Source organism: Chenopodium album, chromosome 13 (genome assembly GCF_948465745.1).
Source record: "Chenopodium album chromosome 13, dcCheAlbu1.1, whole genome shotgun sequence".
Taxonomy (NCBI): Eukaryota; Viridiplantae; Streptophyta; class Magnoliopsida; order Caryophyllales; family Amaranthaceae; genus Chenopodium; species Chenopodium album.
Window position 1 is genome coordinate 50,753,023 of NC_137846.1, and position 21,556 is coordinate 50,774,578.

Sequence of the window (21,556 nt, forward strand, 5' to 3'; positions counted from 1 at the left end):
ATTTGTTGCACATGGAATTATATTCTAAGTTGGTCAAGAATTGCCCTAATAATATTTGAGATATTTTACCAACTTAGGGGGGAAGAATTGAAGTAAGTAAGCAACATTATAAAAATATAATTAGTTGATCCCTATAATGATACTTTGTAAGTTACATGCCAACTTTTGAAATCAAGATAGGTTGCACAATGCACATCTATTAATTGATTTGTACACCTTTATGACCTATTCAAACGCATAGAAAGATATATTTTGGTCATAGTGAGAATGTGCATGAATCTTGCCTATTTTCATTGAATCACTACACCTGAAGTGTAGATTGTAAGATCGGTTCCGATATATGTGATATATGACAACTGGCAAGATAGTGCAGTTGATATTAATACCATAATGTATGAAATACCGTAGATAGAAGTAGTATGTATAGATATTTGAGAATTATAATAGATGGCCTATGATAGGAAAAAAAAGGTTATCATGGTACCAATTGGAGATGTATTCAGATTTCATAGTTAATTAGCATGCAAAATTGTATCTTATTGAATTTTATAATACCGGTATATTATGGAACCGATAAATAGTATGCATATGCATATAGAATGGACTAGTGAATAAGAGATCTGAAATATATATGTCCATTTTAATGTCGACATAATGATAATAATTAAAAGTTTATCATGAACTAGAAGTCCAATGAAATATGGATTTTTAAATCCACACTGTACAGTGTCTTACATTATTTTGAGTCCTATGTATGTTCATATGCATGTGTGAGTCATAGGTTAATGGATTATTCATTGCATATGTCAGAATTTGTTAGATGCATTACTCATTGTACATTTTGTTTAATATGTTATCATGAATTCTACATCTCATATTGCATACATTATTACTAGTTCTATACAACAACAATTGTGTTATATGTGAATGTTTGTGGTAAGACGAGTTTATAATTATGATGAAGACTTACAAGAAGAAACTTATACTCTGATGGGCTTATAAATGTGATGAAAGTTTATATGATGACGATCCAATTGCATTTTATGTATCATGCATGAAAAATTATCGAAAAACTTACAAACAACATATTCAAATATCTAGCCCTTCAAATTCTATATTCTGAAAAATGAAAATGTTGATATTGTACTGTTATCAAACTCATGGAGAGTATTAAGTTATTGAGATATCAGCCTGAAGTTTAACCATGTGAAATTTGATCGTTTTTGTATTCATTAGAGAACTCTCGTATAAAATACAAAATGCCTAAAGAAGAATAGTAATGAGATTTGTTATAGTAAGAATAATCGTTTTATGGTCCAGAATAACCATGAGTAAAAGTATATAGTAATTACTTACGTTATATTATTACTAATTCATATAAGCTTAGATAATGATATCATGAGTTGCCATTTATTATCAATATGTGGTTATTAATAGCTACTTTTACGACCTCCAAAAGTAGGCATATTTTTGATGGCAAGGCAACTTGAAACAAAAATGTCATGTAAGGTAGTGGTAAACGCAACATAGATTTTGTTCTCACAAGTATGAAGAATGAAGATGCGTCACAGTGCAGATGAAGATTCAAGTTTGATCAGGGAGTATCAACTATCAAGGAATGTTATTCGGCTACAAGTGTGAAGTTACTAAGGCATTGGATCATTACATTGGAAAATTTCAAATTATGCATTCATCAGGTGGAGAAAATACACGTTGTACTCTTTTTCCCTTAACCATGGTTTGTCCTACATTGGGTTTTCCTGTTAAGGTTTTCAACGAGGCAACATGTCAAAGCGTATTACGAAAGTGTTGTACTCTTTTTCCTTCACTAGGTTTTTATACCATCGGGTTTAATTTTTCCTAGTAAAGTATTAACGAGACACACTATTCGATAATGGTCATCCAAGGGGGAGTGTTATACTCCCTCCATTTCAGTTTGTTAGTCACATATACTATTTTGGGCATTTTAAAAAGATCTACCCATATTGAATAATGTATTCCACTTTTAACTTAGTTTTTATTTCCTATTTTATACATATTAAATTCTAATTGGTTAAATTAATTGATTGTGAATTGATGAAATGACTCTAAGTAAAGAAATTATTCCCTTAAATTATGCAATTATGGTTGAGGATTTCCTAAAAAAAATAAATAAAAAAAAAAGTTTAAATAAGGCAAAACTATTTATGAATTGTTTTTTACTTTAATGTTAAATTCTAAATTATTTTCTTTTCTAATTATATGGGACTACCATATTGAAACGGAGAGAGTATAATATATGTATTTAGTGGATGCCCATTATACCCTTATGACTATTCTAGAATATTTTAGATATACAATCTAATATTATATATGTAAAGGGGAGTTTTTCCCTGAGTTTTTAGGGAGCCACGTAGGATTTAATTTTCTTAGCACGCCATGTAGGATTATAAATTTAAGTTGTAGCCAATTAAATAAGAGATTATTAATTTCTTTTACAATTAAATAATTCAAATGCCACGTAAGCAAAATTGACGAATGAGATTTTAAAGTTTAAATTAATTAAATACAAAATATTATCTTTTGAGATTAGAATTTTTATCTAATATTTTAAAACTAATATAATAACAATTTTAATCACATAAATATGAAAAATATTTTTTAAAAAAATTCTAACAAACCGTGCATCGCACGAAAAGGGAGTTTTTTCCTGAGTTTTTAGAGAGCCATGTAGGATTTAATTTTCTTAACGCGCCACGTAGGATTATAAATTTTAATTGTAGCCAATAAAATAAGAGATTATTAATTTTTTTTTAAATTAAATAATTCAAATGTCATATAAGCAAAATTGGCGAATGAGATTTTTAAGTTTAAATTAATTAAATACAAAATATTATCTTTTGATATTATGAATTTTATCTAAATATATAACAAATTTTAGCACATACATAAAAAATATATATATATATATATATAATTTTAAAAATTCAAACAAACCATCACACAGTCTTCATCTAGTGTTTATCATTCTATTCTCTTCCCCACTTTCTCCTCTTTCTCTTTAATTTCATAACAGCCTAAAATAATTTAATTCATTTACTACATGAATTTGATAGATATTAATTGGGCCTTCTATAAGCCTGGCCCGTTTACAAAGCTTATCCACAACATCATCATCGTCATCTTGAACAAAGGAAGAAAGAAGAGGAAGAAAATCGTTCTACACTTCGCAACTCTACTCCCACACACAAATACACTTGAAGAAGCTGCAAAAATGGCAGCAATGGCTGCTCTTCAAAGCTCTTTTACTTCTCTTTCTCTCTCCTCCAACTCTTTCCTTGGTCAACGCCTCTTTCCTTCTCCTACCTCTCCTCAGGTTTTTCGCCTAATCTTATTATATCTTCATATTCCTTTTTCTGGGTTCTAATTTTGATTTTTTTACTGTGAATTTGGATTAATTTAGAATCTTGTTTGCTAATATTCAATTGGGTTTTTCTTTAATTTATCAAAGTTTACATTGTTTACTGGAATTTGGGTGAGGGTGATTGTTTATTGTGTATTGTGAATTGCAAAATTACTTTTGATACATTTTAATTTTGATTGCGGAAGCTTAACTTATTCAATTATGCAATTTGTAGATAATCATAATGCATTATTTCTTGACGAAATGTTAGCAGTTTTAATGCCTTGGTAAAATCTTCAGCCTAAAAATTTCAGAATTATATGATTAATTAGACAATGAATGATAAGAAATACTAGAATACATCAAGTTTGTGTTGAAATAATTTCAAACAGTTTAACGTTATACGATTCATGTCTACCCTTACCTACCTGCCAGCCATCACAATTCAACCCTGCCAACCCCCCTAAACACCCGCCACCATTCCCAAAACCCGAACTCAACAACCCTACTAACCACCGCGAATTTTACTTGGAACAAATTTTCTCAGATTAAAGTGAGTTGTAGAGGGGGTGCATTGCTCTCTTTTGTGAAAGGAAAAGAAAAGTCCTTGCATCCTTCTTAATGTTTGATGAATAGGAACTAGGTCAAAACGATCCGTGGCTAATTGTTAAATGGCGGGAGAGAATGTTATTGATGCTGTAGCATTCAGTTAAAGCAAAAACTTTTTATGAAGTGTGTTTTCTTGCATTGTTCAATGTAGGCTTTTGATTGTAATTTGAAACTCTCTAATGTGAGAACATTCAAAGTCCTTTTTGCTTGGGAATTGCTTATACTCTTGACTTTAGAAACTGAAGTCTTAGATGATGACTCATGAGATTTAACTGTGTGCACTTTCTCGGTAAGGGTTTTTACTCATAAGGGATTTTAAACATGACCCTTATCACTTTATCAGCAATCTATTCATGAACTTTGGAGAATAGTTTGTCCTGTATCCCTCTTTCCATCGACTTATTTTCTATGATGTCTACATGTAGAATTCCTACTTGACAAAGTTGCTAACTAGATAATATAGAGAAATGTTTCTTCCTGAAAAGTTCAGTTCTTCTGCAGTATATCTGCGGAAAAAAGAGGGGAAGAGAGGGGGGGGGGGGGGGGTTTAGGGGAGCAGGCAGCTCGGGAGATGGCCTGCTAATTATGGGTTTGCAACTTGTGTGATAAGATTAGATATTGAATGGTAAGATGGCATTTTTCTTAAAAGGTAATATTTAAAGGCTTTAGTCTTATATATGAGCAAATTTATGTGCATCACAATTTATGAAATATACTCCTGATACACCTTCTACCTTCCAAAGCTGGATATAACCTGTGTTGCTATTGTATATATATAGCTGTTGTGCCACTTGCCATGGACAAAATATAATAAAGCCAAAATTGGTCTCTGTTTTTAACCATCAAGTACATGATTTGATGGACTTGTGATATGAGATTGTAATATGGATGTTTTTTAACCATCTGGTTTTCTTACTTGCAGGTTAAAACCGAAGGTCATCCACCATGTCTTATTGTCATGAAGGTTGGTTCTTCAAACTCATGCTATTTGTTACCTGTTTGAACTATGTCTTGCTTAGACATTATACAATCAAATTCCATGCCACTCCCTCTCTCCTCTCCCTCCCATCCTTCCCCTAGGTCCCCTAAAGGGAAGTGTGAACAAACAGCACAAGAACATTTAGAATATTGATAGGATGCAACAAAAAACCAATCCTGTATAATGCTCGAGACTGACTGCAACCACAATTACCAAATAAAAAAAATACTCTGTAGAATTGATGATGAGATAAATGTGTATCCCTCTAAATGGAAATTCTCTTACGGTGTGTTTGGATTGAAGGAAAGGGAGGGAAAGGAAGGGAAGGGAAATGGAGAGATGAGGTATCTTTCATTTGGATAACAAATGAGGAAGGAAAGGAATTGGAGGGGAGAGAAATGGAGGGATTAAATTGTAGGAAATTGATCCCTCCAACAATGGAGAGATTTGGAAGGAAAACTCACAATTCTTCCCTCCCCTCCTCTTCTCCTCCCTCCCCTTCTTTTCCTTCCCCTTTATTTATCCAAACACAATGTTAGAAAGGTAAAGAGAACATAGACTATCAGATTGGTCTTCTTGTGCTTGAAGGATTTCCGAAGGGATAGAATATTAATTCCAATTTACTTGTGAACCCAAAATAAATCATTTTTCAAATTTTTTTACAAGCATTATATAGTTCTCAGTGACAGATTTTGAACTCTACTTTTACCTCTGAAGAAATTTCTGTTATTCGTGATGGTTCTCCTATGATCCTATCCCTTGGGCCATGGTGATCCTTTTTTTTTTTCCTCTTTCTTCTCTTTTGCTTGATTAAGATACTTTAATTTGTCCTTCAACTAATCCAATTGCATAGTGATATTGGGAACTTTATTTTAGGTGTTAGGATTATTGTCCAATGTCTTATTGGAGAATGTCGTGTAGATCTTATGGAGCATTTGTCATGCATGGAAATGTTTCTCATTGACCATTTGTCTTGGTATGTTTGTCGATTTGTCAGTCTCACAGAGAAGGCAGTCACTTACCCTAGTCAAACAATCCCTTCCCTGTAAGCCTGTAAATCATCTTTGATAATTCATTATGGTATAGATTATTGGGTGATGTAGGACAATCATGAACAACAAATAGATCTCCACTTGGAGATTCTAATGGCATATAGGAAATAAAACCCTGAAACATCAATCTTGCCAGGGTAAGTTGGTAAAGTGTATCCCATGTGGTAATTTTTTACTAGTATTGTTCAGGACTATGAATGCTGTGATGGTCCTTAACCACTCAATTATATTTTCCCAATGTGGAGACTCGAGCAAACATTACACTATGCAGTCATTTATTTTTCCATCATGCAGCTCAAGCGCTGGGAGCGGAAAGATTGCAAACCAAATAGTCTCCCAAAACTTCATAAAATGCATGTCAAAGTTGGGGATACGGTGAAAGTGATAGCAGGAGGAGAAAAAGGCAAGATTGGAGAGATTAGTAAGCTTTATAAACACAACAGCACGGTGATCGTAAAGGATATTAACTTGAAGACAAAGCATGTGAAGAGCAAAGAAGAGGGTGAACAAGGTCAAATAATCAAGGTATGTTGATTGTTGAAATCAATCACCCTTTTTTTTTTTTATTATTATCATTGCTATTTCTTTGCAACTCTAATGATCTGTATCCCCTGTTCAGATGCAGAAACATGCCTGTCAAATTAGCTTATATTTTTTCAAAAAAGAGATTATAACATGATTTCTGCTTTTGCTTTGCTTGCCTGATTCTCATATGAAGACTTGAATATATTTGGTGGCTTGCTTTTTGACACATTATTCTAGATATCCTCTCTGGCAAACTTTTATAGTATATGCTTTTACTCTATCCCCTGAGGTTCTTTAGTAAATTTTATTATGGATTATATGAATTAAAAGATTAATTCAAAATTACCGCTTAAATTGAAAAACACCCCTAATTGTTGGACTAGCTTGCCTTTTCAGCTAAATATGTTACATGTAAATAAATGATTGTTAATCTCATCTCCAGATTGAGGGACCTATCCACAGCTCAAATGTCATGTTGTACTCAAAAGAAAGTGAAGTCGCCAGTCGGGTGGGTCATAAAACTCTTGAGGATGGAAGAAAAGTTCGGTACCTTATCAAAACAGGGGAGATAGTTGACACTCCAGAAAGGTTGAAGGAAATCCAGAAAAAGAAGGAAGCCGAAACAGCTATTGCTAATCCTGCTTCCTAGAAAGCTCTTTTTGAGTGATCATATCTTTTCTGTGTGATATATCCGATCTTCCTTGTTTTTAAAGCTATTGTAAGATGCTAGCTTAGCCAGAGAATAGCCATTCCACATCTTTTTGTAAACAAACTCTTGGCATATTAATTGTTGTAGTTATCCGGGATATCAATCCAAGTTATATGTCATTATTTGCCCTTTTCTTCTGTCTTCCCTGTCAAAGTGGCATAGGATCTTTCTGAAGAAGTCGAAGAATCAAAATTTCAGTTTCTTAACAACACGAAATTCAGAATATAGTTTAAAGGTTTAATCATATTTACATCAATTACCTCTTATAATGACACTCTATGCTGTTGCATTTCTAGAATAGACGGCTTTGAGAAGACACGGAAGGGCATAACCGTAAGACACCATGATTCTCGCCTTCACAGCTGATTCATTTCTTCTCAGGTAACATGATGCCTGAAACATTACGATTTTCTTACAATGTGCCTGCTTTATACTAATAATACTAACCTATTAGTAGATTATCAGAAAGATTTTTGAACTAAAATCTAGTGTACTAGATTATTGAGTTGATTAATAGCTGTAAGAAACTCGATCGTGTAGCTCCTCTTCAAAGTTCTGGGAGTGGCGAATACTACTTGGGCTTGAACCTGAAATCTGAACTTTGAACTCGAGTACTCGACTATCCAACATCCCCTTCTAGCTCAGTTTGACAAAACTTTGACTCCCATTTTTACACTAATGTATAAGGAAAAAAAAAACCATTACCAAGTGTGGTCTCAATACTTAAATAGGTTCGCTTCATGTGTACTTAATGTAATTCATAATTTGTACTAGTCTGTAATTAGAAATATTTATTAGTAAGTAAACGAATATCAAAAGATCACTAATTTCATCTTATTGTTTCTAGTGGTCTAATTTGCTCTATTGTGATCCCGGCAGAAATTTAAAAAGCTGAATATAACACGTTTTATTACTTTATTTGTTTTTTATTAGATGCATCTCTTTTAATTTCACGGAATTCAAGGTAATTTTTGGAGATGAAAGAAATAGAGAGAAAGAAAAAAGCGGACACATGTAATACGAGAGATAAAGAGAATTTATTAACCAAAAAAGAAAGTGAATAAGTTTTTTTTTTTTATTATTCAAATGAAGATGCATTACATCCAAAGAAAAGGAAAAAACACGAAAATAAAAAACAACCAAACAAAGAAAGTAAATAAGTAATGCATCTAAATTGAATTTTTAAATACAAGTATAAAAAGTGATGCATCTAAAAAACGAACAAAATATACAGTAACAAGGAATCTGTATGTAATCTTCAAGATTGTTCTATAACCGTATAGATCTATTTTGACAATTGATGATGAGTATCAAACAAAAACAACGCAGATAGATGCGTCTTTTCTTACACTTAAATCAATGCATGCTTAAATTAGTACGAGTACTGTTTATTTTACCATTTCTCTAATTTGTTTTTTATTTTTTTTACTCTCTTTGTGCACAAACATACAAAGATACAACTAAGCACTATGCTAAACACACTGTTTAAGGCACTTCTTTGTACTTTTTTATAAAGCAACCAATTTACACTGAAATATTTGAAGTACAAAGTGAATCAGCCATATAATAAAGTCAGTATATCACGAGTTATATAGTGGCTTATGCATATTTTCTTTCTTTATATATAATAATATATAGTTGAGTCATACCAAATTTAGCATACTATGCTTAAAAAATCATATCATAAACTTAGTGCTCAATAATAACTGTGTTAATGGAGGATAATGGAGGAAATACATCAAGGAAATTCAAGGCTACATCAACAGTAGATGAAGCAAAAACTTATTGTGTTACAGGTGCAACTGGCTATATTGGATCGTGGCTCGTCAAGGCTCTACTTCTAAAGGGTTGTAAAGTTCGTGTCACCGTTAGGGATGTAGGTAAGTAAATTCTTTTTGTTCGTGTTTATTTTTAAATATAATTCGTCAAAATTTCTAAATAAATTTATAAATTTCGACAAAGTTTATTATAAAGAAGAAATAAATTACTATGTAGATTAATTATTAAAGTTGTATATTTAGGATACATTCATACATATGTAGGATTTGTTCGATCTCTTAAGTCTTAACTTGATATTGATTGAACATATTTTATACTCCTGAATTAATCAATACAATATTGAATGATACATAGTTTTTACAATTGTTGATAATTTCGTCAAAATTGATTTGTACTATTTCCTTGAAATGAAGAAATAGGGAGGTAATTTGTTTTATCTACAAATTTATTTGTTATGAGCTCCCAAAAATTGTAGGGAAAATGATGATTCTTATATGTAGTGAGTTTGTGTAAATAGTGAAGACTGAAAGACTAATTCGACTATATAGTATGAAGGGTAATGTTATACACGATTAATACTTTATCCAACTCAATTAATTAGCATCCTTAATAATGAGAATTTTGTGTACTCATGTTTTGCTAATATTTTAGGTATAATTTATATTTGTCTACATCTACTCTGTTCTTTAATGACTTGCTAGATTTACTCAATATTAGAAGAAGTTTATGATTTTGGAAATCAAATTTGATAAAAGCATGTAAAAACGCCAAATCTTCTCATATCTTTCAAGATGCATTGGGAAAATTCTTGTACCATTTGTTTCTAATTATATTAATACCTCCGTTTCATATTATTTGCAACGATTTGATATAAAGTAGAAAGGAAAAATGTCTAATCGTTACAAATAATATGAAACGGAGGTAGTATATAACTGCATGAACTCAAAAATCATAAGTCACCCCAAAAACACCCTAAAACATTTTATTTACGGATTATAATCAAACACAAGTATTCAAAAATGTCCCTCAAATCCTAAGATACACTTGTTGCAAACCTTTTATGGGACGTCAACTGTACCTTAGATATGCACATGTGTAATTTTAAGATATCTCGATCATACACTTTCTAAAACAAACGAACATAATAAGCTTCTTATTTTTGTCGAACACATATTATTTCAATTCGTATTAGGGAATACTTGTTTTTAAATAAAACTAAGGGTATGCAAGAACTTGCAAAGGAACACACATCAAAATATTGAAATGTTTATGTTTCTATTAGAAAAGTACTTTAATTAATCTCAAAAGCTCTTTGAAACCGATTGGTCGGTATATATGAAAGTACAGTATTACTTTTAAACACATTTAATACTGGCAAATTAAAGTAGTCTGTCTAACAATTGATAAATAAATCAAAAACAACAATTGAAATAAAATACTACGTATATATTAACATTGAAATAATATTACACGTTATTGATAAGTAAAAGGGACTACTATTTTCATCTAACAACATTATATGAAGATTTTTGCTACATATATACACAAACATACATAATAAGAGTTTAAATTCATACAAATAGCTAAAAATAAAATAAAACCAATGTTAATGTGATCCAGACAACCTATGAATTGAAGATTTTTCATTTTATGGATTACATTTTAGCAATGCAATTTTAATTAAATCGAGCAATTTCTTAGAGAATTATGTTCGGAGGAGCTTATTTGCTAGAACCCTTATCACCATCCTTCATGCTTTCTGGCGGAATAAGTATATTAACATCCTCTGAATCGATTGGCCGAACTTTAAACCTTTCATTCTTACAAGTTGGTGAGCCGAGACTTAGACTTCTCTTTAAAGTTCGTTCTGATGATTTTTCTTTCTCCGTTCTAATACTCTCCATAATCAACGAATTCACCTTTTTGAAAAACTCGGAGAGCTTAGAATAAAGTGACGGGAAAATATTCTTCAAAGATTCCTCATTTTCACTGTAGAGATGCCTAAATGGCTCCAACATGTTAACAATCCGTGGATTAACCAATAATTTTTCATTTACCATCCAATCATAATCACCTTCCATGTTTCCTTCCGACTTTTCAATTTGATTAGCTTGATCTTCCAATAATTCTTGCATGTTTGAACAACTACGACGAGAATTATTCACAATTTGAAGTGCATAATAAGGTACTCCGATATCTGGAGTCGTACTCACTCTTGAAAACCCTAATTGAGAACCAATATCGTGTACGTAATGTGGACTAGGATTATGGTATCCCATAGAATGAGAAATATGAGGAATGAAATAATAGTATGGAGTAGATGTGAGGTATTGCACATAATTTGTAGCCATTGTGTCATTAAAATGGGGTGGATAACCATTAGTGTAAGTTGTTGGAGATGAATACATATTGGGAATTATTACAAGGCTATTTTGGTTTGGCACTTGCTCCATAACTCAAAAATTAATACTTTTGGAATGTAACTTGTTGTAAGAGTATAAAGTTTGGATGCTAATGATTGTATTTGATGTCTTAAGTTTGTCCTTTCTTGGGTTATATATATATATATATATATATATATATATATACACATTGAACATTATAACCTATGCTTGTATTATTATTATAATTATTAATGATGATTTATATTTACACATTAAGTAGTTGACCTTGTAAGTAATTATGTATAAGTATAAACCATCAATTTCAAAGTATTTTTAAATTACTTACATTTACAGGTGGAAGTTATTAAAGATAGCCAGATAAGCTATAATCTTTTGTCCATTTTAGCATACCATCTTATAGCATAATTATATAATTAATTGTGTATTAGTCATCCAAATATGGTAATTGTAGCGTATTAATTTGATAGACATTGGTCAATTTCCCGTATCTTCTTAAGCAACTTTAGCTTATCTGCTTGATGAATTGCTAATATTACATGTTTATACTAATCTAAACACTAAAATAATGACATATCAAAAATTGAGCTGTCTTTTTATTTCTTTATTAATCACAATTAGTTAATTTTATTATATGAAATCGACGCATAAATAATCAACAAGGAATAATCCACGTCTTAATCGTATCGGTGTTCATCCTTGAATTGGCCGGTTTAGCTAAAATATCCAAAATTTCGATAACATAATTTTCATTCTCACCAACTTTAATCCAACTTGATCAGTTGATCAAATATCCGATTTTCAATTTTATTGTTTACTCCCTCCATCCTTTAATACCTACAACAATTAACCTTTATACTATTCTTACATTAACTTTGACCATGCATGACTTTTTTTACTTTGATATTAAAATCAAATGCTACTCTGTGTGTGTGTAGTTAGATTAGTTTTAAACGTTAATGTATAATATTATGTGTCATATTTTTATAACTTTTACTAATAATACAAATTGCATATATATATTTGTGTTGACTTATGTATGCATTGACAAGTCAGTCATCAAGCTATTGCAAGTAATCAAGAATGGATGGAATAATTTGGAACAAATTGGGCCATTGGGGTTTATCTTATAGTGAATCCATATTTAACTCAAAATTGGTTAATTTAATCGCAAATTTTTATACGTGGTTGGTCACACCGTGCGTGTGATCAGCCATTATGGAGTTACTTTATTAGTGCTATAAGGGTTACTCACTCGGTTAGGGGTTACTAAGTCGGCCAAGGGTAACTTGGTTAGAGATTACTAAGTCGGTTCAGGTGTTGCTCAGTCAGGGGTTGCTCACTCGATCAGGGTTACTAAGTCGGTCAGAGGTTACTCGATTAGGAATTACTTCAGTCAGGGATTACAAAGTCGATTAGAGATTACTCATTAGTAATAGGTTAGTATGTGTTATTGGAAAAGGCTAAGTATGAAATTTCAATTTTGTAAATCCTACTTCAATTCATATGAATTCAGATGACATAATCCAACATTCCTTTGAAGCTCGGAGGCACCTCCTTCATGAGTCATGACCCTCCTAAATTTGTTGTGATTATTATAATTAATATCACCACCATATATTATTATAATGCCTATGTTTATATGCCGCCTAAACCTTAGATTATGCTTACCATATTCCATTTTGCTTCCTAACTACATAATTTTTGTTTTTTTTTTTAGACTCTAGAAGATTCCTAATTACAAAACCTACTTAATTCTGCCCAAAACAAGTTCTTGTTTGGTTGACATTTAAAAAATATATATATATATATATATATATATATATATATATATATATATATATATATATATATATATATATAAAATAAAAAAAAAGTCAATTTTCTATGAAGTGGGAGAATGTATGTAGATTATATCATTGATAAATTCTACTTCATTCTCACACAATAGAATACATAAAACTTTATATAATCAACCAAACTGTAATTCTAGCCTTCTAAGGGGGCGTTTGGTTGGGGGTAATAAACAAAGGAAATGGGAATGAGAGGGTTTCATTCCCTTTGTTATTGTTTGTTTGCCACATTTTCCCATTCCCTTTACCCCTTTTTATTTTTGGGTTCACCCTCCCATTCCCCTCGTCACCACTACACCACCAACCACCACCTTGCTACCCTACCCCACCGTCCAGCCACCTTGCTGCCTCTTCCCAGTCATCGTTGCTCCGCCGTCGCCGTCGCCGTCGTCGCCGCCGCCCCTCCTCATCAGTCGCCGCCCAAGGACCGATCTCCCTCAACCACCTTGCTCCCTCCTCATCAGTCGCTGCCTTTGGTCACACGTAGATCGTCGTTGGAGATCGTCGCTCCTCCCCCATGGTCGCCGGAGATCGTCGCTCCTTCTCCACCCCTCCCTTGCCTTGACCCTCGCCGCCCCTCCCGTTCTCGAAAAACCACCCCCTCCCAATCTCCCATCACGCAAAAACCCTCCCTCTCCCCTCAAAACCGTCGCCGCCGTTACCCCCACCCTCGAAACCTTAGCAGCTAGGGTTTCAAGGGTGAGGGTAACGACGGCCGACGGTTTTGAGGGGAGAGGGAGGATTTTTTAGGGTTTTTGCGTGATGGGAGATTGGGAGGGGTGGTTTTTCGAGGATGGGAGGGGCGGCGAACATCGAGGCAAGGGCGGCGACGGCGGGAGGGGCGGCGGCTAGGCTGTGGGTAGCTATAACTGTTGAAATTGGAGGTGTTGCAGTTTTGTTGTGGTGGTGTGATCCTTGGGTGTTTTTTTTTTAAAACAAACAGCATGTTAAAAAGAATGGGTTTCATTCCATTCTCTTTGATTACCTTTCTTCATTCCATTCCGATTCCCTTGGACGAACCAAACGGTCCCTAAGTATATAATGTCAGGGGAGAAACGACTTCTTAGACAATACTTCGTGTAATTTCATATGTTCAACCAAACAAGCACTAAAAAAAACAAGGAAGAACAAGCAAGAAATTCAAGGAGTTTAAGCCACGCCACAATAGTTTGCGAAACTTTCCTACTCACTTACTCAACATCAAAGGCCCATCAAACACTCAATGCTGCCGAGTACTTTGTTCACCAGTTCACCACACTCCATGTCTTAAAACAACACTCCGTCTCGATTATAATTTTTTTTTTTTTTTTTTTTTTTTGAAGAAGAAAGATTATGCGTTTCCTTTTCTAATTAACACAATTACACAAATACACAATCTTTCACAATTACTCTTTATGTAATTTACTTATCACAACTTCACAAGAACAAATCTACATATCCACTTAATATAACAAAGTGAAATATGCAGATGGGGCAATCTTTAAAACATAGATGGAATATAATATGATCGGTTTAATTTAAACCCAACCCAAATTTAATCTCCAAAATCTGGCTCAAATGGCCATTCCATATGTAACCCAATACAGATATCTATATCACAATATACATGGCCCAATCAGTAAAGCCTCAGATAATGCATTCTTGTAAGCCTTTGATAAGTTATGCATAAACACATTATTACAGAAATTTAGAGGGACGCTTGGCAATAAAACATAAAAAGTTTTCCCTTTAAAATTACTTACTAAAAAAAGAAAAAAACTTATTTTTTACATAAAAATAAGAATAAGGTTTGTTTTCGATTTATGACTTTGACTTTGTACAAAATCTAAAATAAATTTCTTTAAATGTCAAGTTGCCCAATATAACTATTACATATTTAATTATTTTCTTTCATAAATATTTCATAATTTTTTTTTGACGAGAAGAAAAAAGATTTCAATAATGAAATATAACCAAACGGTACTTACAAACAACTCCAAGGAAATCTAAAATTCCAATACAAGTACAAATCAACTTAGAACTAGTTACATCGTAGATTCGATCGACGATCACCTTAATAAAAAACTTCATCTGAAGTAATACAATCTGTGAGTTAGCTCTAATTCGGCTTGAGATCCACAGATGAGTAGTTGTTTGGGTGAAGAAACTCATATGGCCTTCTAGATATTTTTCGGAGATGATGAAACCCTAAATCTTCAATTTTTAGCACACAAACAAACAAACAAAAATAAGCCTAATTGAATAAACCCCATCATAAAGATAGGATACATTTATTGAAAGCAATTAAAAAGTTTTTTGGGGCTTACCACCGATAAAACCACCAGTGGAAGCTCCTACAAAAATTTACAATTGAGATCAGAAGAAAAGAAATGGACGAGAAGAGAAAAAAAGGAGAAGAATGAAGGAAAACCTTCAAAAAATCAGAAAAAATCTAGCAATAGAGGCTAGAAAAACCCTCCCAAGGGAAAACCCTCCCAAGGGAAAACCCTAGAGGGAACCATAAAAACCTTCCCAAGTAGAAAACCTAGAGGGAACCTGGAGCGGAAATATAATATTTCATAATTTTTAATATGAGTCCATTCATAATATTATACTTTATATCAATTTTTTTGATAAAATTTATTATCATTATAATTATTTAACAATTATGCATTGCACGGAGTTTAATCTAGTATTGTCTAAAAACAAAAACAAAAGGCCTGGCCTTTTACCATGAATCCAACTCTTCAGATCAAGAGGTTAGACTCCTTATTCATGTAATCTTTTTAGGCTTTATACAAATCAAACAAGATATACATCTAGAATGCAAATAATCTCGTAAAATTTTTGTTGGATTATGAAAATTATGTGTCGAACTGTTAAATTACTCATTTGTGATGAAAATCCGATCCTTTTTTGTTATTGTAAATTGTACTATATAAGAAGTGTATGTCTCAACTAAGGAAACTAAATCTGTTTTTCAAAAATTATGAGCATTTCTTAAATTATGATCAATTACTATTTGAACTATTCATCATGTTAGAAAAGGCTTCATATCTAAAATCAAAATGGGAAAATGAAGACCGGTTGAAGCTCTTTAAGGCCGATTTACAAGATGAAGGAAGTTTCGATGAAGCTTTGGAAAACTGCGATGGGGTGTTCCATGTAGCAGCTTCTATGGAATTCAATATTAAAGATCAAGCAAATATTGGTAAGGCCTTATAATTAAACAACTCTCTTATTTCATACTCCCTTCAATTTTACTACGTAAATATTAGGTCATATTTATTTCATAGATTTTCTTAGGATGTATATATATATATATATATATATATATATATATATATATATATATATATATATATATATATATATATATATATATATATATATATATATATATATATATATATATATATATATATATATATATATGTGTGTGTGTGTGTGTGTGTGTGTCACATAATTATTTAAGATTTAGTGAGTTTAACTTTAACTTTACAATGAAAGTTCTTAAAGTAATTTTGTATGTCGGAAATGTTAGCATGCATTATATTTGTAGAATATACATAAGTAATTAGTGAACGATAACTATGGTATCTTAATTTATTTCCTACAAAAAAAAAATGTTCAATCAAATTATTTAAGGACAAAAAGAGTATGTATTCATAGGTACATGCACGTCGTCACATGTGTCATTACTCGTTTGTCGTTCTAGTTTATCGGGTACTAATTTGTTCTGTGTTTGTACCACAAAGAAAGTTATGTAAAATCAAACATCGTCGACCCGGCAATCAAAGGAACATTAAACCTTCTGAAGGCATGCAAAAGATCAAAATCAGTGAAAAGGGTGGTCTTAACATCTTCCATTAGCACCATAACAGCTAAGGACGACGTCGGAAATTGGATATCTGTAGTTGATGAATCTTGTCAAGTTTCTATTGATCATGTTTGGAATACAAGAGCTAGCGGATGGGTATGTTCAATTAATTCTTCCCTATTCACGTATCTATAATAATATTATTAAAACTCAAAGGGATAACATGGTATCATCATGTGTCACTCTTCCTTTAATATATTTGGCACCACATGAGCAATAATGACATGTCAAATCTATACTAATTACCAAAATTTAATGCAAATTTATGATTGAGTTATTATTTGAATCATTATTGGACTTAAGAATGGCATATACCATCAAACTATTAATGCCTATTAATACTTATTGACTTATTGTGATTAATAAAATGATTTAATTTTCTACGCGTTATGGTTTTTTAATCTGACTGTACCGCTCTTTATTTCGCAACTTTGTATTAACTACTCAATATATTATTGTTCCATTATTTATTATAAGCAAACAATTCATTTTTTTTTTATTTCAACTTTAATTCACCATTGAAATTTTGTAATCATAAATTTTTTAGTTTCCTCCTTCTAGCTAATATCTACCAAATTTCATATAAATGGAGAATTTAGAAATAAAAATAACTATAATCAAAATAATAGCAATGACCCGGGACAAAAACTAGTTTTATTATTAAAATCCGTAATAAATCAAACTATACCAAACCGTTTATTATTCCTTATTAAATAATTTTTTTTTTTGGTGTTTAGAAAGCCATAAGGGTGGAGTGATAATCGATCCCAAGATTACCTGGAATCGGGATAGAAGCTCTAACCACTTGAGCTATCCCTCACTCTCACGTACTCCGTATTAAATAATTCAATGTATATATAAAACAATACTATGAAGTATGTCTAAGGCCCAAACCGTACATAAAATTCGATGAGTATACATGTGAAGTTGTGAACACATATTTTAGAATACTAATTTTATACTATTAATAATTTTTGTAAGACCAAATTATCTATGTTCGATTCTTAGGTTTATGTATTATCAAAGCTTAGCACCGAGGAAGCAGCGTTTAAGTTTGCTAATGAGAACGGACTTGACCTTGTATCAGTCATCACTACCACCGTAGCCGGCCCCTTCCTTACCTCGACCGTTCCATCGAGCGTTCGAGTCCTCTTATCACCCATAACAGGTTCGATTCTCTTCTATTCAGCTGGATTTGTATGCTAGATTTAATACGATGGTTTTTTAAGCTAGGTGTTCAATGTTCATAGTTTGAAAAATAAAACACGATAGGTTAGTCTTGTTATGTCATATAGTCATATACACACTAATATTAAATTCTTGTTATACTCTATATCGACGTACAAGTCATTTTATTTTGTTATGGTCATGAATATGCGACCTTAAATCATATTCCAAGTATAAGTCTTTCAGAAATTAATAGCAAATTTGACCTTGAATATACTGAGTAATACATCTGACTTTTTTATGGTATGAAGTGGAGGATTTAGGCATAGTTTTGGTTGAAAAAATGTTGAAAATAGTGAATTGTTGAAATCATCACCACATCAACTCGGGTCAATTTGCTTGACCATCAATTTCTAGAGTAACATGGCAACATTATGATGATGCAAACATCCTTTTATTAAATAATCATTTAAATGTATAAAGTAATAGTAAATGATACCTTAAGTGGTTAAATCTTCTCTCCCAATTCTAGGTGATGGTGGGATTGATTCTCATCACTCTAAGAAGTTAGAGAAAAGTGTTCCCTCTGTTTCATAATAATCACAATATTTTGATTCACACTCATGATTACACTAATCTGTGCGTGATTTTATCATGTATTCCTAAACTTATACTGCCTCCGTGTTTAAATAAATAAAAGTTGTGCTTAGATAAATGAAATATTTCTAACTTCTCTCTATTTTTTATAATTCTCTATATTTTTAATAACATTCTAATAACTAATAATGGTCCCCACAAAACCCCATATTCTCTTCTCTTTCCTCAACTTATACCCCATTATTTATTATTTAAATAAATTCAACTAATCTTCCTATAACTCTGTAAAAGTCAAAATGTTTTACTGTATTTATTTTACTTAGTCGATCGTTCATAATAATACATAGGTGATCCTGAGCTATTCCCAATTTTAAAAGCTGTGAACGCGAGAATGGGCTCGATTGGCTTAGTACACATTGACGACATATGCAATGCTCACATATTTCTTATGGAACATCCAAATTCCGAAGGCCGTTACATGTGTTGCACTCAAAATTGTCATATGTCACAATTATTGGAATTTCTTGCTCAATCATATCCTAGTACATCAAATATGAACTGGTAATACTTCATATTATTTCATCTTTTATATGTCATCTTTCATTAATTGTTGTCTTTTTGCACGATCACTGATTTTTTATGGTACGTCGTTTTCGATTATGTAGGTCGAATGATGAAGGTAACGTCCCATCTGTGATTTCATCAAAGAAATTGAAGGATTTGGGATTTGAATATAAACATGACCTAGTAACTATTATTAACCATACTATCAAGCAATGTATGCAATGTGATTACCTACCTTCCATTGAATAGTTATGGTTTATTGTTTCCTATGAATTTTGTCAATCTATGAGGAAAAGAACTAGGAATTTATATCAAACAACATCTTATTTGATCTTTTTTATGAAAATATTGTACTAGCTAGTATTTGGAAAATCAATTGTTAGTTTATACTAAGATCATGTTAATAAAGGTTATTAAATTTAGAGTGCCTACACAAATTTCACAATTGTATTTAGAATTGTTCAATATTCATGTCCATGAGTGCACGTACATAGATTTGGAGGGAAAATAGTATGTGAATATAAAGCCTGATTTTGGATTGAGAATAAATAAGAGGAAAACCTTACTCCATACTAAAAAAAAAAGATGGAGTAACATAATTGTGAGAGTCTCTAATTAACATTATCTTTAATAATTAAATTTTTACTATCACTCCAATAGCAGAGCAATTGATATCAATCAATTCAAATTTAAGTGTCAATGTCTTACTACTAGTATTAAGATAGCTCAATACAAGTGTACAACACCAAACTAGTGAGTCGACATGTGAATCGGCTCAACCGGGCCCACTATCATCACCATCCCCAACAGCTTAAAAAAGAGACTAGGATACCAACATGATTTTTACTTGTTTATCCTTAAAAACCAAAGTGTAGATACAGCTAATTCTATAGGTAGGTGCTATAGTTCGCTTAACTAGTTGTTGGTTCTTAGAGCTTCAGTATCCTCTTCATCAAGAAAGTATGGACCGATCAACCTTCTTTCTGTCCTTATTCCTAAAGAACAATACATTTTAAAGCTAGGATAATAACATCTTTAACTTTTTCATTTACATACAAAATAAGATGGCCTATATATAGTCAAGGAAATGACAAGCTAAACTAGTTGATTGTAGTATTTTGTTAGTAGTCTTCCAATATTACATGTCAAAATTTGTTTAAGACTGCTAGCACCTAGACTTTTGTGAAAGTCAACTACATTCTACAGTAAATTTTTTCCTCTTTTTAATTATCGTATTACATGTTTAAATGGATTATCAATGGAGACAATTAATTCCGAACAAAGAGGGTATGAATTAAAACGCTTTTTATTCCCTAAACCAATACCGGACCGGGCAAAGGGTTTTGAACAATTGTCTTGTTATATTTGGCAATGTCGTGTGCCCTTATTTATGTCCACTTTGTCTTATATCTTGTTTGCCAACATGCATTAAACTAACTCTGAATTCAGGAGATTGGAAGATATTATTAATCGGCAGTACAAACCTGTTGTAAAAGAGCTGAAAGAGTGAAAGTTATGATGTTTCATTACTAAGAAAACTGACAAGATTGAGGCTTGAGCTTGTCTGAATCAAAGGCAGCCTTTCCACCAACCCATATTTAAGTCCTTCTAACATGCAATATGAATAATAAGGTATTTTCGCGTTTATATACTACGTATTATTATATATACGGCGTAGAAAAGAAAGTTTTATAAAGTACGGAGTATATGTTCACCTAAGAAGCAACATATGTACATATAACTTCAAATAACAAATATCCATTAAAAAGAGCAAAAATGCAAAATTAACACAATACTTATTCCGTGTATAAGCTTTATATTTAGTCTATTTAATTTAGAGGGCAAAATTTACGTAGTAGTATAGTCAAATCTCACACATGGACACGTATTTGAAATTGACACTTGTAACCGAGCACGAGTAACATCAATCTGTGTCGATTTTTATATTCCTTCAAAAGAAATCCTATACAGTTTTCACATTTAAGTCCATGACATTCAACTTTCAAGCATTCAAAAGATTTCACTCCACAATTTAGAGATTACTCACATAATGTGTGTTGGAGGTTGCAAGGACCATAA

The 21,556-nt window shown here is 31.9% G+C and overlaps 2 protein-coding genes across 2 annotated transcripts; both read left to right on the forward strand.

The window, feature by feature from the left end:
- Positions 1–3,154: 3,154 nt before the first annotated feature.
- LOC145574902 (large ribosomal subunit protein uL24c-like) lies at positions 3,155–7,393 on the forward strand. The gene is made up of 4 exons (XM_081632783.1): positions 3,155–3,355; positions 4,914–4,955; positions 6,317–6,547; positions 6,990–7,393. The coding sequence occupies exons 1-4, from the start codon at positions 3,254–3,256 to the stop codon at positions 7,194–7,196; spliced, it is 582 nt and encodes a 193-aa protein (XP_081488909.1). The 5' UTR covers positions 3,155–3,253; the 3' UTR covers positions 7,197–7,393.
- Positions 7,394–8,970: 1,577 nt separating this feature from the next.
- Positions 8,971–19,726, forward strand: LOC145575673 (putative anthocyanidin reductase). Its single transcript, XM_081633495.1, has 6 exons — positions 8,971–9,136; positions 16,313–16,480; positions 17,028–17,245; positions 18,158–18,317; positions 19,261–19,474; positions 19,579–19,726. The coding sequence occupies exons 1-6, from the start codon at positions 8,971–8,973 to the stop codon at positions 19,724–19,726; spliced, it is 1,074 nt and encodes a 357-aa protein (XP_081489621.1).
- Positions 19,727–21,556: the final 1,830 nt, after the last annotated feature.

What these genes read in the sequence shown, in the direction of transcription:
- LOC145574902 (XM_081632783.1), top strand. Translation starts at nt 3,254, where the DNA reads ATGGCAGCAATGGCTGCTCTTCAAAGCTCTTTTACTTCTCTTTCTCTC. An exon ending in CATGTCTTATTGTCATGAAG is followed by an intron (nt 4,956 to 6,316) that starts GTTGGTTCTTCA and finishes TCCATCATGCAG; the next exon opens with CTCAAGCGCTGGGAGCGGAA. An exon ending in AACAAGGTCAAATAATCAAG is followed by an intron (nt 6,548 to 6,989) that starts GTATGTTGATTG and finishes TCTCATCTCCAG; the next exon opens with ATTGAGGGACCTATCCACAG.
- LOC145575673 (XM_081633495.1), top strand. Translation starts at nt 8,971, where the DNA reads ATGGAGGATAATGGAGGAAATACATCAAGGAAATTCAAGGCTACATCA. An exon ending in ATACAAGAGCTAGCGGATGG is followed by an intron (nt 17,246 to 18,157) that starts GTATGTTCAATT and finishes TTCGATTCTTAG; the next exon opens with GTTTATGTATTATCAAAGCT. An exon ending in CCTCTTATCACCCATAACAG is followed by an intron (nt 18,318 to 19,260) that starts GTTCGATTCTCT and finishes AATAATACATAG; the next exon opens with GTGATCCTGAGCTATTCCCA.